Source organism: Epinephelus fuscoguttatus, linkage group LG19, assembly GCF_011397635.1.
Source record: "Epinephelus fuscoguttatus linkage group LG19, E.fuscoguttatus.final_Chr_v1".
NCBI lineage: Eukaryota > Metazoa > Chordata > Actinopteri > Perciformes > Serranidae > Epinephelus > Epinephelus fuscoguttatus.
The window spans coordinates 12,463,943-12,475,836 of record NC_064770.1 but is presented as its reverse complement, the minus strand read 5'-3'; the positions used below and the strand labels follow the sequence as shown (position 1 = coordinate 12,475,836).

The 11,894-nt window shown below is 38.9% G+C and overlaps 1 protein-coding gene across 4 annotated transcripts in view; it reads left to right on the top strand.

Moving 5' to 3' along the window:
* The first annotated feature begins 5,307 nt into the window (after positions 1-5,307).
* The window catches only part of med25 (mediator complex subunit 25), a 31,243-nt gene continuing 24,656 nt past the window's right edge, over positions 5,308-11,894 (top strand). For 2 of the 4 annotated variants that reach the window (XM_049561684.1, XM_049561683.1), the window contains exons 1-7: positions 5,308-5,444; positions 6,286-6,421; positions 6,519-6,564; positions 6,686-6,810; positions 6,950-7,048; positions 7,429-7,549; positions 10,113-10,269. In XM_049561684.1, the coding sequence (XP_049417641.1) occupies positions 6,297-6,421; positions 6,519-6,564; positions 6,686-6,810; positions 6,950-7,048; positions 7,429-7,549; positions 10,113-10,269 (673 nt within the window). In that variant the 5' untranslated portion in view covers positions 5,308-5,444; positions 6,286-6,296. Of the gene's footprint in view, positions 5,445-6,275; positions 6,422-6,518; positions 6,565-6,685; positions 6,811-6,949; positions 7,049-7,428; positions 7,550-10,112; positions 10,270-11,894 lie in introns of those variants that run through there. The other 2 variants (XM_049561685.1, XM_049561682.1) reach the window with 1 other exon arrangement.

The window sequence follows — 11,894 nt, the reverse complement described above, 5'->3', positions numbered from 1 at the left end:
ACCTTTCGTGACTGGGACTCCAAACTTTTGTTTTCTGATCTTGAAAGCACTCTGCAAAGGGACTTCGACCTTTATATAAGGCCGCTTATTATGCTGCGTATACAGTTTTTAACATTTTATTCCAACACTATAAATAATACCCCAAACCTTTCAAAATAATGAATTCAATGAATGCATGCAAGTGGAAACCTCAACCACGTAGGAGTATTAAAGTAGCTTGCCTCTGCAGGGGGAACAGTGTTTTAATACAGGAGCTGGGCCCCAGGACCTGACCTTCTCTATGAATTGCTTTCACAGGAGAATTTAATGATATTCACCTAACAAACAGAAACTTCTGTGAAACATCATTTGAAATTATATCACTGCATGGCCTCACATGCGGAATGCTAAAAAGGAATTCGTGAATGTAGATTTCTTTATAAAATGAATAAAATAATCTTGCCATTTAGGGAATGGCAGGAAAAAATCCATATTTGAGCCCCTTTTTCATTACTCACTACGTCATTGGCACAGCAGCGGTGCCAGACTCTATAGAAAAAGCCCCAGAGACTGGCAGGGGAGGGTACTATCACAGCATCCCAAATGCTCTGGGTAGTTCTGGTAACCCATTTGTGTGGATGTCAGTGTATCAGCATGCTGGCTGTGATTACCTGTTGTGAGCAGACCATCTGGCCCTCAGTATCCCAGCTGGGTACCACGGTCAGGAGACGGATTGTCTTTACCACACCACCTGGACCTTGCAGACATGGAGCGCGAGGCACCAACCATATTTCTCATTCATATTTTATTATGTCATTCTCTGACCATACAAAAAAACAAACAGGGAGGAAAAAAACAAAACATTGTCTGGTTTTTCCAAAAGGCACTCCCGGAGAGCAGGCTTTCTGTAATTGCTTGGCAACTGCTGGCACTGTGTGTGTTGAAGTTCAAAGCAGCGAGACACACAGTATATCCCTCAGAGCGGCAGAAAGCATCAGAGTTGCAAAGTAAAAGGGTGCCTACGCATGCACATTCACACACATACATACACACACATGCGCACACACAAACATTCACGAACCATTCTGTCAGTTTAATTTGGCCACGTAGCTCAGTCACAATAAAAAAAAGCTCTGTGTGGAGTTTAATTGTTGCATCCATGGGGTAGCCTTGGGCGTAAACCTTCCCTCAGATGAACTTTTCTTAGGTCGCTTGAAGCAGCCCTGCTTACTGACACCCAAATGGAAACGCTGCTTGAGCCCACAGCTTGTTGCCCTCCCTAGAATTTGGGTTAAATTGATACGGAGCATTGTTTCTGTGGGAGGTTTTGAGTTTGATGAGTTCTGAAGCTCTTTGCTGAACGCTGTGCTGAGCTGACTGGCTGGCAGTGCCACAGGGGACTACATGCTATTGTTGGACCCACAAAAGCAGTGCGATGATGTGTTACAACTACAGGTTAGCCGCTGGTGCATTGTGCTGATCTGACAGCAGGTTAGCATGCTGATTGCTACTGTTGTAATTTTGCTGTGATTCTGTTTTCAGTTCTGAGGTTTTGGAAGGGATGGGCATGTGCTGAGGAGGAAAGATTACATGAAAAAGCTAGAATAGGGAAGACATGCAAGCCAGCTAAAGCTGACAACTAGGTCCAGTGTTTCAAGTATCAAATCACCAACATTTTATGTTCACTTAGACAACATTAAGATATTGTTCAGAAGAAATGAATTTCAAGAAAAGAGACTACAATACATCATGACTACTTTCCCTGGAGCTTTTTATCCTTGTAACTTCACTTAGTCTGAACACATACATTCTATATACATCACCTCAAGGCCCTTAAAGTTACAATCAGTAACCTTGACTCCCTGATAAAGACCAGGCATCTACTGTACTTACTGTAGATATTTGCTGACATCTTCTGGAGATCTGGAACAACAACACTTAAAACATTAAAGGACACAACACTAGATAATTTCCTATGTTGTAGGACAGTGTAGTCTGAAATCAATCTGATACATCTATAAAGTCTAGGGCTGATTTGTCATCAGCAACAGAGAATATTCCATACTGAAAGGCTTATATGATCGGTCGATACTTCTATTTCTTTGTGTCTATAAGAAGTCTGTACTGAACTTTTGCCTTCATCGAATTATGGAAGCTGAGAACAGCCGTGCTCGCAATTATTTTTCCAAGGCTGTTATCTCAAGATCACAAGTTAATTATTTCGTTATCTTGAGAAAACAAGATAATCAGCCCGTTATCACAAGAAAACAAAAGGTTATTTTCTCTAATTAGCTACTTATAATGTATATCAGAGACCGGGAGTGCCATGTCCGGGTGCATAGATGCTGTCCTGGCAACTGTAGCAACTGATTTAAGCTGAAAATGTCAGATCAAGGAGTACCCATTATTGATCAACACATCAGACTGTACTGCCATCAAGGTCTAACACAGGCAGAAACTGCATTGTGTCTCACTGATAGAAATAGCATTCAGATCAGTTAATGTCATTTTATGGAAAAAACTAGCCCAGCTGCGACTTCACAGGTATAAATCCTCCCTGACAGTCATGACAGTGATCTTACAGGCTAAAATCAAGCATGATTAAATGAACCAGACACTCATTTTCAATCTAGAGAAACAGAATTTGTTTTCTTGTGGCAAATTTTCTCATCATTTCGAGAAACGAGCTCTGTTATCTTGAGATGATGAAATAATTAACTTGTGATCTCGAGATAATGGCATTGAAAAAACTATTGCAAGCATGGCTGTTCTCGGCTTCTGTGTCAAATGCACACATCTTGCATGATTTTCTAATGGTCCATGCCAAACTGTAACATGCTCCAGAGGAATTATCTATAATGGGCTGATTCTTGAATGGTGCATGTTTCAGATGTCACCTCACAGCAAGAAAAACGCTGAAGGTCAGTATTCAGCGAGGGCTGGGGCCTAGCAGGGCTATGGCATCACTGATTTTGCTGCTGTCCACATAATGTCAGAAATATGTTCTTGTATATGATTGAAATTTCTTCCAGACTGAGCATCAGACAAGTCTTGGCTCCACTGTTAAATTCAACATGTTTGTTTTTATCAGACAAATCTGAACATCTTAAGCTGATCAATAGACCAAAACTGTTGATCATGTTTCTGTCATTGTGACCTGTAAAAATCAGTCAGTGTGAAATGAAATGTTTGTTCATTGCCACTCGGGATTTTAAAGGTCTTGTGTCAAGTCTCAGTTTTACTCTTTAAAAAAGACCCCTGCTCCGCCTGCCTCAGGATGGCCATTAGATGGATTTGAGGCAGATGTGATAACAGATGACCTTTCTCATGACTAATGCCACTGGCGGAGCACTTTCAAAGAGTGAGGTTAAGAGGTTTAAGCTAAGATAACATTCAGTGATGACCTCATGCCTCCAAGCTTCATTTACGCTCACTGTGGGCATCTATTAAGTGCCTTTGTTTTAGAGGAAGCAGCTAGCTCCATAGAAATACAGCCACGGAAATGGAATAAACCGAGCTTGGATCTGAACTGGATGCACAAGAATAAATAACAAACTGACAGTTTATCTGAACAATATTAGTCAGCCATCATCTTGGTTAGGTACAGTTGGGTTGCACATTCATAATTTGTCTTTATAGGTGTCTCTAAAAAGTCAGTCAGACAGAGCAATCAGACAACAAACCTATTCAAGAACAACATCACTGCAACACATCAGTCCATTTCTCTGGCTTCCTGTGTGTCAACGAATGAATTTACTATGCTTTTACTAAATGCTTTATAGAGGATTGAATGGTTTAAGGCCAAACTACATTTATAAATGCTGTAATGCTATGAGCCGTCCACACATATGGTCATCTGGGACACCAGGTGCGCTTACTCCCCAGAGACATAACCTAACACGGTGAAGATGCACCTCTCATCTGGTACATTCTCTCAGGGATCTTGAAACCTGCTCCAACTCTCACTTCTTTGAAGTGAAGGTTTAGCATTCCTGTTTGCCATTAACTTCATTTTGGGCCGTTCATTCATAGGTTATTTTACACTGCACAGTGGTAATTTATGTGCCAGTGTCCAAATGTTCTCTTTACTCCCTTCTCTTTAAATCATTTTTGTCCTATTATATTGTTTCCTCAATATTTTATGATGTGATGTCTTTGAGATATATTTCATGTGAAGCACTTGGATTTGCCTTGGCATTTAAAGGTAAAATGAGATAAGCAGTGGTGTAATGGTAGTTGATGTTGGGTGTATTAGGTAGATGGGTTGGTTACTAAGGAGGGGGTGGAGGGTTTACTGTCCCATGGCTTTTTGTTTGATATGTGGGTATACTGTAAATATCCAGAAAAAGAGGTGTATAGTGTATGCCCTTCACTACACCACTCAGGATAAGCCTCTCACAAAAGGGCAAATTCAGGTGTTACTGCAGCACAAGAAAGAAATAAGGACTGTCCTTTAATCATCAGATGAAGGGGATGGCTGGGGTGTGACTTTTTCTTTTTTTTTTGACCTTCCACAAAGCTACAAATATTAGTCCTTGAGCCTCTCTGTGTGACTGGGGGGAAATGCATGACCCTTCCTCTACTATAAATTAGTTATTAGATTTTTTAAACCCTCCCTTGTGTGCATGCTGGTTAGTTAGTGCGAACAGTTTATTTTTGGCCAAATTTTAAATGAGACCTAAATTGCTTTTAACAAAACATCAGTATTTTTAAGCTTAGAATTATGTTTGTCACACGCGATGGGTCCAAGGACCGTCAGAAATTTGAAAGTCCCACAATAATTTCTGTTTTTACACTTTCTGGCTATGATAAATGGTGTAATTTAGGCATGTTTACTTTAAAAATATGTGGATAAATAAATGCAAAATACAACCATTTAAATATGTATGTCCCTCCCCTAAGCCAAAATAAAAAACATATGTCCTTCCTCAGTGCTTAAAAAAATTTGACATGTCTCCCCTTTTTTGCACCACCCCTCCCCCCTCATAAGTAACGAACAGTACCTAAGTAAAGATAAACAGAGACATTGAATAGTAAGAATAAATAAAAGAAGAGGTACCCAGCTTACAACTAAAAATAGAAGTAAAAATATGAAATACACAAGCTGCTGTATAAATTGACTTACCTGACTTGCTCATTACAAACATGAGCTCGTGAAGAAGACTAGTTCTCAATGGGATACCGCTACTAATCGACGTTAAAAGATTTAAGCTTCATTCAATGTTTTGAACTGTGGGTGGCAGCACCCCGCCACACAGCGTCTTATATGCACAAAAATTAAAGACGAAGAAGATTTTCGCTACGTCACATTTTCTGGGCGGGCCGTTTGGTCACTTCCGTCAAAATACAACAAATGAAGTAATGCTAGCATGCTGTGCGATGAGAAATAAAGCAACCAGATTTTAAGTTTTATTTGTGTCTAGCTAAGAAATACCGCGATTCGACTGGCAGCTGTACACCACCAGGTCAGTCCACATCACTTTCGGGCCAGATAGCGGGTTAGTTGAGGCTATTTTAGCTCAAAATGCTGACTGACGTTTAACTGCCAAACGTTAGCTTACATTGAATTAAATGCTCTGTGCTGTTCGGGTTGTTTTGGCCGAGCAGACTGCTTTTACTTTCGTTTTCTGACTCAGCAGAGCGCTGAGATGGGCTCGTAGCATTAGCCAGGGAGGAGTCGTTTTAGCAGTAACGCAAGTTAGGCTGGGTAATATTATCTTGTTAGCCAGTGCTCAGTAACTTAAGCTGCCTGACTCCTCTCTGTCTCTCCTGGGTTCAGCAGAACTTAAAGCAACAAACATGTTATTTTAATACATCTACAGCTTTTAAAGGGGTTCATTTTCGCTGTTTTCCATCAGTGTAATGTGTGGATGAAGACTGCATCTATCAGAGGTGATCTAGTTGTTAAGATTAATCTTTATTGACATGAGGGATGCTTTGTAACGTTATAGAGGAAAGTTAAAAAAAAACAACCTCTGAAGGGGTCAAAAACAGTTGTTTCTTTCTCTGTGTTACAGATGAATGATCCCTAGTTATTTAATTGCAGATTTTCAATGCAGTCAGTAGTGACGGATATTGGGAAGCTTGGATGCTTGTAAAGCAGTGCATCTCTCCTGTTTGTTGTTATTTTGCACTTGAGTTAAATTCAGGAAATAAATGTTGTCCCGATTCTTCCAGTTGAAATGCAGATAAAGTTCCTGCAGTAGAAATGCCCATATAGTTAATTTTCTGCCACACTGTGGACGCCGTTCATTGCTCAAAAATGTAAAATCTGTCCCCTCTTTTTGTCCAAATATATGGTGGCAGGTTCGGCACTCATGGAGCCGTCCACTAAGCCTGGGAACAATCAGGTGGCTGATGTGGTGTTTGTCATCGAAGGGACGGCAAATCTTGGACCTTACTTTGAATCTTTAAGAAAGAATTATATACTGCCAGCTATAGAGTAAGAACATTAAAACACTGCCTGTTATTATTCCTTTATTATTCATGCTGCCATGTCTAAATGCATCTGTTTTATTTTTTTATTTCATTAAAAATAGATATTTCAATGGAGGGCCTCCAGCAGAAACAGATTTTGGTGGAGATGTGAGTGTTTACCCTAAGTTTTTTATTTTTTTTTTTGTCAATGATTTCATATGATTGCACAGAGAAGCATTTTTTTGATGTTGTGAATGTAAATATTCCTTTGTTTCTGTTGTTCTTCTAGTATGGAGGGACACAGTACGGTCTTGTGGTGTTCAACACAGTGGACTGTGCCCCGGAGTCATACGTCCAGTGTCACGCCCCAACCAGCTCTGCCTTTGAGTTTGTCTCGTGGATCGACAGCATCCAGTAACTTGAAAAACAGTCTACTTGATTATTACGACGTTGACATTCTTGTGGTTTCATGCTGCTTTATTTCATCGCAACAGAGACAAATGTAACTTTACAATTTTGCAAATATTAAATATGACCCCGTTTCTCTGCACAGGTTCATGGGAGGTGGAGCGGAAAGCTGTAGTCTAATTGCAGAGGGACTCTCTGTGGCCTTGCAGCTCTTTGATGACTTTAAGAAGATGAGGGAGCAAATGTAAGGCAGTCTTTTTGTTTCACACTGCTTTCTAAATCCTTGGAACAGTTTATACATTTTTAAAGTACAGTTACTGCCCACCAGTCGAGGGCTTACAGTTATCCCTCCATTACTACACTATAATGCTTCTTGTAATGTTTTAACACTCAGCCTATTGCACCAAGTTTGTCCTGTTTGGTCAATATAAAATAATAAAATCTGTATAGAGATAATTTTCATTTTAAAATGCAGCCTTAAAATGAAAATGAGATGGCCTAAATAAACTCTGACTGTCTTAAAGTCTGTATGGAAATCCTTCAAATTTTTACATCAAATTCAAGTCTTAAAAAAATCCCAGTAAGTTGAAAATCTTTGCCTTTTGCTTTCTCTCTTTCTGCCAGAGGTCAAACCCACAAGGTGTGTGTGCTGCTGTGTAACTCTCCTCCATACCTGCTCCCTGCCGTGGAGAGTGTCAGCTACACCGGCTGCACAGCAGACAACTTGGTCAAAATCATCAGAGACGTGAGTCATCACTTGCATTTTGTCTTCAGCAAATACTCAGCTGGGGATGACAAACCTAATTGTGTCATTCAGTCACTCTTGAGAACTGGGACAAAATCTTATTTTGAGAAAAAAAAAAGTATTCTTCAAATATGCTGGGAAGATGTATTTTAAAAGATCACTCTTGACTGTTAAACCTTGTAATGGGCCAACCTCTCAGTGATTGAGGGTTTTTTTTTATGCCTCCACACCAGCGATAGCCATGGCTTGAGGCTTTATTTTTTTGGGATGTCCGTTCATCCATACGTCCCATCCTTGTGAACCCGATATCTTGAGAACACCTTTAGGGAATTTATTCAAAGTTGGCTTAGTTATCCACTTGAACCCAACAATGAACGGATTAGTTTTTGGTGGTCATAGGTCAAAAGCCAAGGTCATGATATCATGAGAATGCCTTGAGGAAATTTTTTCAAATTTGGTTCAAACGTTCACTTGGACTCAGTATGAACTGATTAGATTTTGGTGGTCAAGGTTCAAAGGTCAAGCTGGCCATGACCTTGCATCCATCTCATTGTGGTGAATGCGATGATTCAAAAATAGAGAGAAAAGAGAGAATTTCTTAAAATTTACTGTCTACTTGGACTCAACGATGAATAGATTAGACTTTGGTGGTCAAAGGTCATGGTCACAGTGACCTTGCATCCATCTCATTCTTTTTTTTGATACTTTTTCTTTATTGCATTTTTGAAAACGTAACATAGATCTCCCAAAAGAGGAGACAAATAAACACAAACATTACAAAAAGAACATGTTAGATTGCCATGTCTTTACAGTTTGTTTCTATATTATCAGTGTGGTAGTCCTCATCCTGTTGTTGGTGAGTAGATAGTCCATTTCTCTCATTTTTCTCAGCATTGATCTTCTTGAGTCCTTATCTTATGAGTCAACTGTTCCATAACATATATTTCGTTCATAATTTTCAACCAGTCATCTTGTGTTTGTGGATCTGGCTTATACCACTTTCTTGTGATTGCTTTTTTACAAGCTGCTAACAAGATTTTCAGTAAATATTTGTCCTCTTTTAACACAACATGCATCCATTTCATTCTTGTGGATGCAGTATCTCAAAAACAGCTTCAGGATGTTTTTTCAAATTTGGCAAAAACATTCACTTAGTCTCAAGGATGAACTGATTACATTTTGGTGGTCAAAGTTCAAGGTCAATGTGACCATAAGTCTGTCTCGTTTTTGTGAACACAATATCTCTAGAACACCTCAAGGGAATATATATATATATATATATTGACACAAATGTCCACTTGGACTGGAGAATAAACTTATTAGAATTTTGTGGGGTCAAAGGTCAAGGTCAGTGTGAACTCACAAAATATGAGGTTTTTATGTTTTTCCATCCGACTGTTTTGAGGTTTCTACATCCGCTGTGAGTGTCTAATAGGATAAGACAATGGAGTGATGACATTTTATATCCAAAAGGTCAAAGGTCAGCTTCACTGTGACATCATAATATTCTGCATAAAACACTTTCTGGCCATCATTCAACGTCATATCTCAGGAACAGAAGGGGAGGCATTCGGGTCGATCTTCTATTTTGTCGGGGGGGCAATGGGTGTGAAGCATCCATGTTTTCACTGACATGCATGTAAATTGTAAGAGAAACTTGACTGGTGTGCATACAACCGTAGGGCGGTAATTCTACTACTTCTAGTTTTTGAAAAGCATACATAATGGATGTCAGGGGTCAAGTCTGATGGAGATGAAGTCTTCTGGAGTTGAAAAAAGTTTTATATTTTTTAATTTCACTGCAGTCATAGTGAGTAGCCATTTTATTTTTCAAAGTTGCCAAGAGTTCACTTAATGTTAATCTAAATATTAATTTTTATACCATAATTCTCATTTGGTTTTGATTTTAAAGGGCTGTGATTTTGACATGTTATCGTTGAAACACACCTGATAGCAATATTATTACACAGAAAGCTCACAGGTACTTGAGCAGCATCCCCGCCTTTTGGAAACCAGGAAGTAATGTCCTTAGGATGTAGCTAACCCCTTATATGTCAAATTAAATTATGTTTTTGTAGAAATCTAAAGGACAAAAATCTTGGACACATCTTTAAAGGGCCCAAATTTTCACAAAAAGAAAATAAAACAAAACGAATATAGAAGTACATTTTACACAGATTTTATCAGTGCATACTGTCAGTTTTAGATTTTGAAGTCTTTTATTACATTTTTCAATTGTTTGGAATTGTGAATTCTTGTCTAGGATAAGGATGTTTTCTGGCACAGGGCAAGTTTGGAAGTTAAAATATAAAAGCAGATCGAAATATTTTATAAATCATTTATTTCATTATTTCAAAAATACTTAAAAAAAGAATGTTTCACCTCAGAAATCATATCAGTGTTGATAAGTTATAATTTTATTGTTATTTTTATTTTTTGCTAGGATATGATTTTTCTCAATTGTCAAGAGTGGGTGGATTATATTTGTATTTTATTTACTTTTTTTGATGGTTAAAATGCAAAATGTATTTCATTAAAGGTATTTAATTTTCATATTTCTTAGAGAGGAATTCACTTCTCTGTGGTGGCCCCACGGAAACTTCCTGCCCTAAGGGCTTTGTTTGAGCGAGCATCTCCAGTAGGAGGTGCGGTTGAACCCCATCCAGACTACAGTCAGGACCCCTTCCACATGGTCCTGGTCAGAGGCATCTCGCTTCCTGGTGAGAAACATCATTTAAATCCTTATTTGTGTGAGGGCCATCTGTGCTCAGACCTGCGCTGTCCAGATCATTTAAATGTCTTCTGAAAAAAATAGAATTGCATCAGACTGTATGGGTGTATAGTTGAAGTATTTTTTATTGCCCCTTCAGCTGTAATCAGTATCTTTGAATAAGCAATTTTGTTTGTGGTTTACAGACAAAGCAGTTAATTCCTTCATTACAGCATTAAGGATAATTACTATAATGTAACCCTACAGGTGGCAGTGGATAGCTGCTTCACAACCCAGAACTTATGCACTTAAATAACTGTCACTCACACAGGCATTACTCCAGCTTTACTAATCTTTAGGGAATGCCCCTGTTGTAGTTGTTTTTACTGTATGCTACCCAGCAAGCACTCAGCATCAGACAAAGTCAGCAACTAGCTGGTGCAGAAAGTCAAATATCTGGCAGATAAAGAGACTTTTCAGTTTGATTTTCCAGTTTTTTCAGCAGTGAAGGCGATGTGATTGCTGATTATTAAGTCTTAATGTGTAAAACGCAACAGATCATTGAATGTACACCCTGACAACTGTCATTTACATTTTCAAATGTTTCTTTGAAAAGATGTGATATAACTGTTGTTACACTGAAAAGTACAACACTATGGCCCTATAGTCAAATTTAAATTATTTATTTGAAATGTAAAAACAGACTTATTTCACCAGTGTATTGGGAACAAACTGTGTAACACAAAAACAAAAAGCAGAGCCACTAGATGGCAGAAGGTTACTTTACAACAACAGTTTTCTCACCTGCAAAAAGTCCCCAGATTCTAGTAGATTTGTTTTTTTTATGGTTGTTTATGATGCGATGATGTCCTGCCATATTGGTTGTGTTACCATAGGTGGTGTTTGGTACCCACGTGTAGCTTAGCCTGTAAATTATAGTTTTTCTGTCAGTGCAACAGGAGGATTTTCCAGTTCTGTTGTTTCTCTGTTATCTCCGACTCCGGCAGTGACCATAGTGTCTGGAAAAGTGCAGCTGCAGGTTACCAGAATCGCCGATCCTGCTTCTGATTTTAGTAATCAAAATCGAAAGCTTATTTTGATCAATTTTAGATTTAGAATTGAAATTGCCACACTCCTAGCACTTTGTGAATGCTGTGTGTCTGTCAGCTGGTTGTGGAGCTCGTCTGCCCACAAGTGACCAAAGCAGTCAACCAGTGCAGCTTAAATAATGGAAGTTACTGACCTTATTCCTTTGACTTCCTATGCCCGACCATAAGCGACAGGCATCCAAGAGACACAGCTTCGCAAAAATGCAAATATAGTGAGGCGAAATGGCATCAAGCGTGAATCTGGGGGCAGCTTTTCCTTTTACCTTTGCTGATGAGCGTCTTTACGTACAGGAACTGACAGTCCTGCATAGTCTACCTTAAGATTGTTTGGTGCAGCCAGTTCTCATCCCAGATGGCTACAATACACGGAATTCAAAAATGTATTGTGAAGCATTTTGTAACTTTTGTTTTGAAAGTACTCTTTCAATAAATCTTACTTTCAGAGACAAGCAAACACATTCTGAAAGAGGAAGAGGAGTTTTGGAGTGCCTGTGCAGTATAACATTGTTCATAATTACCTATATGT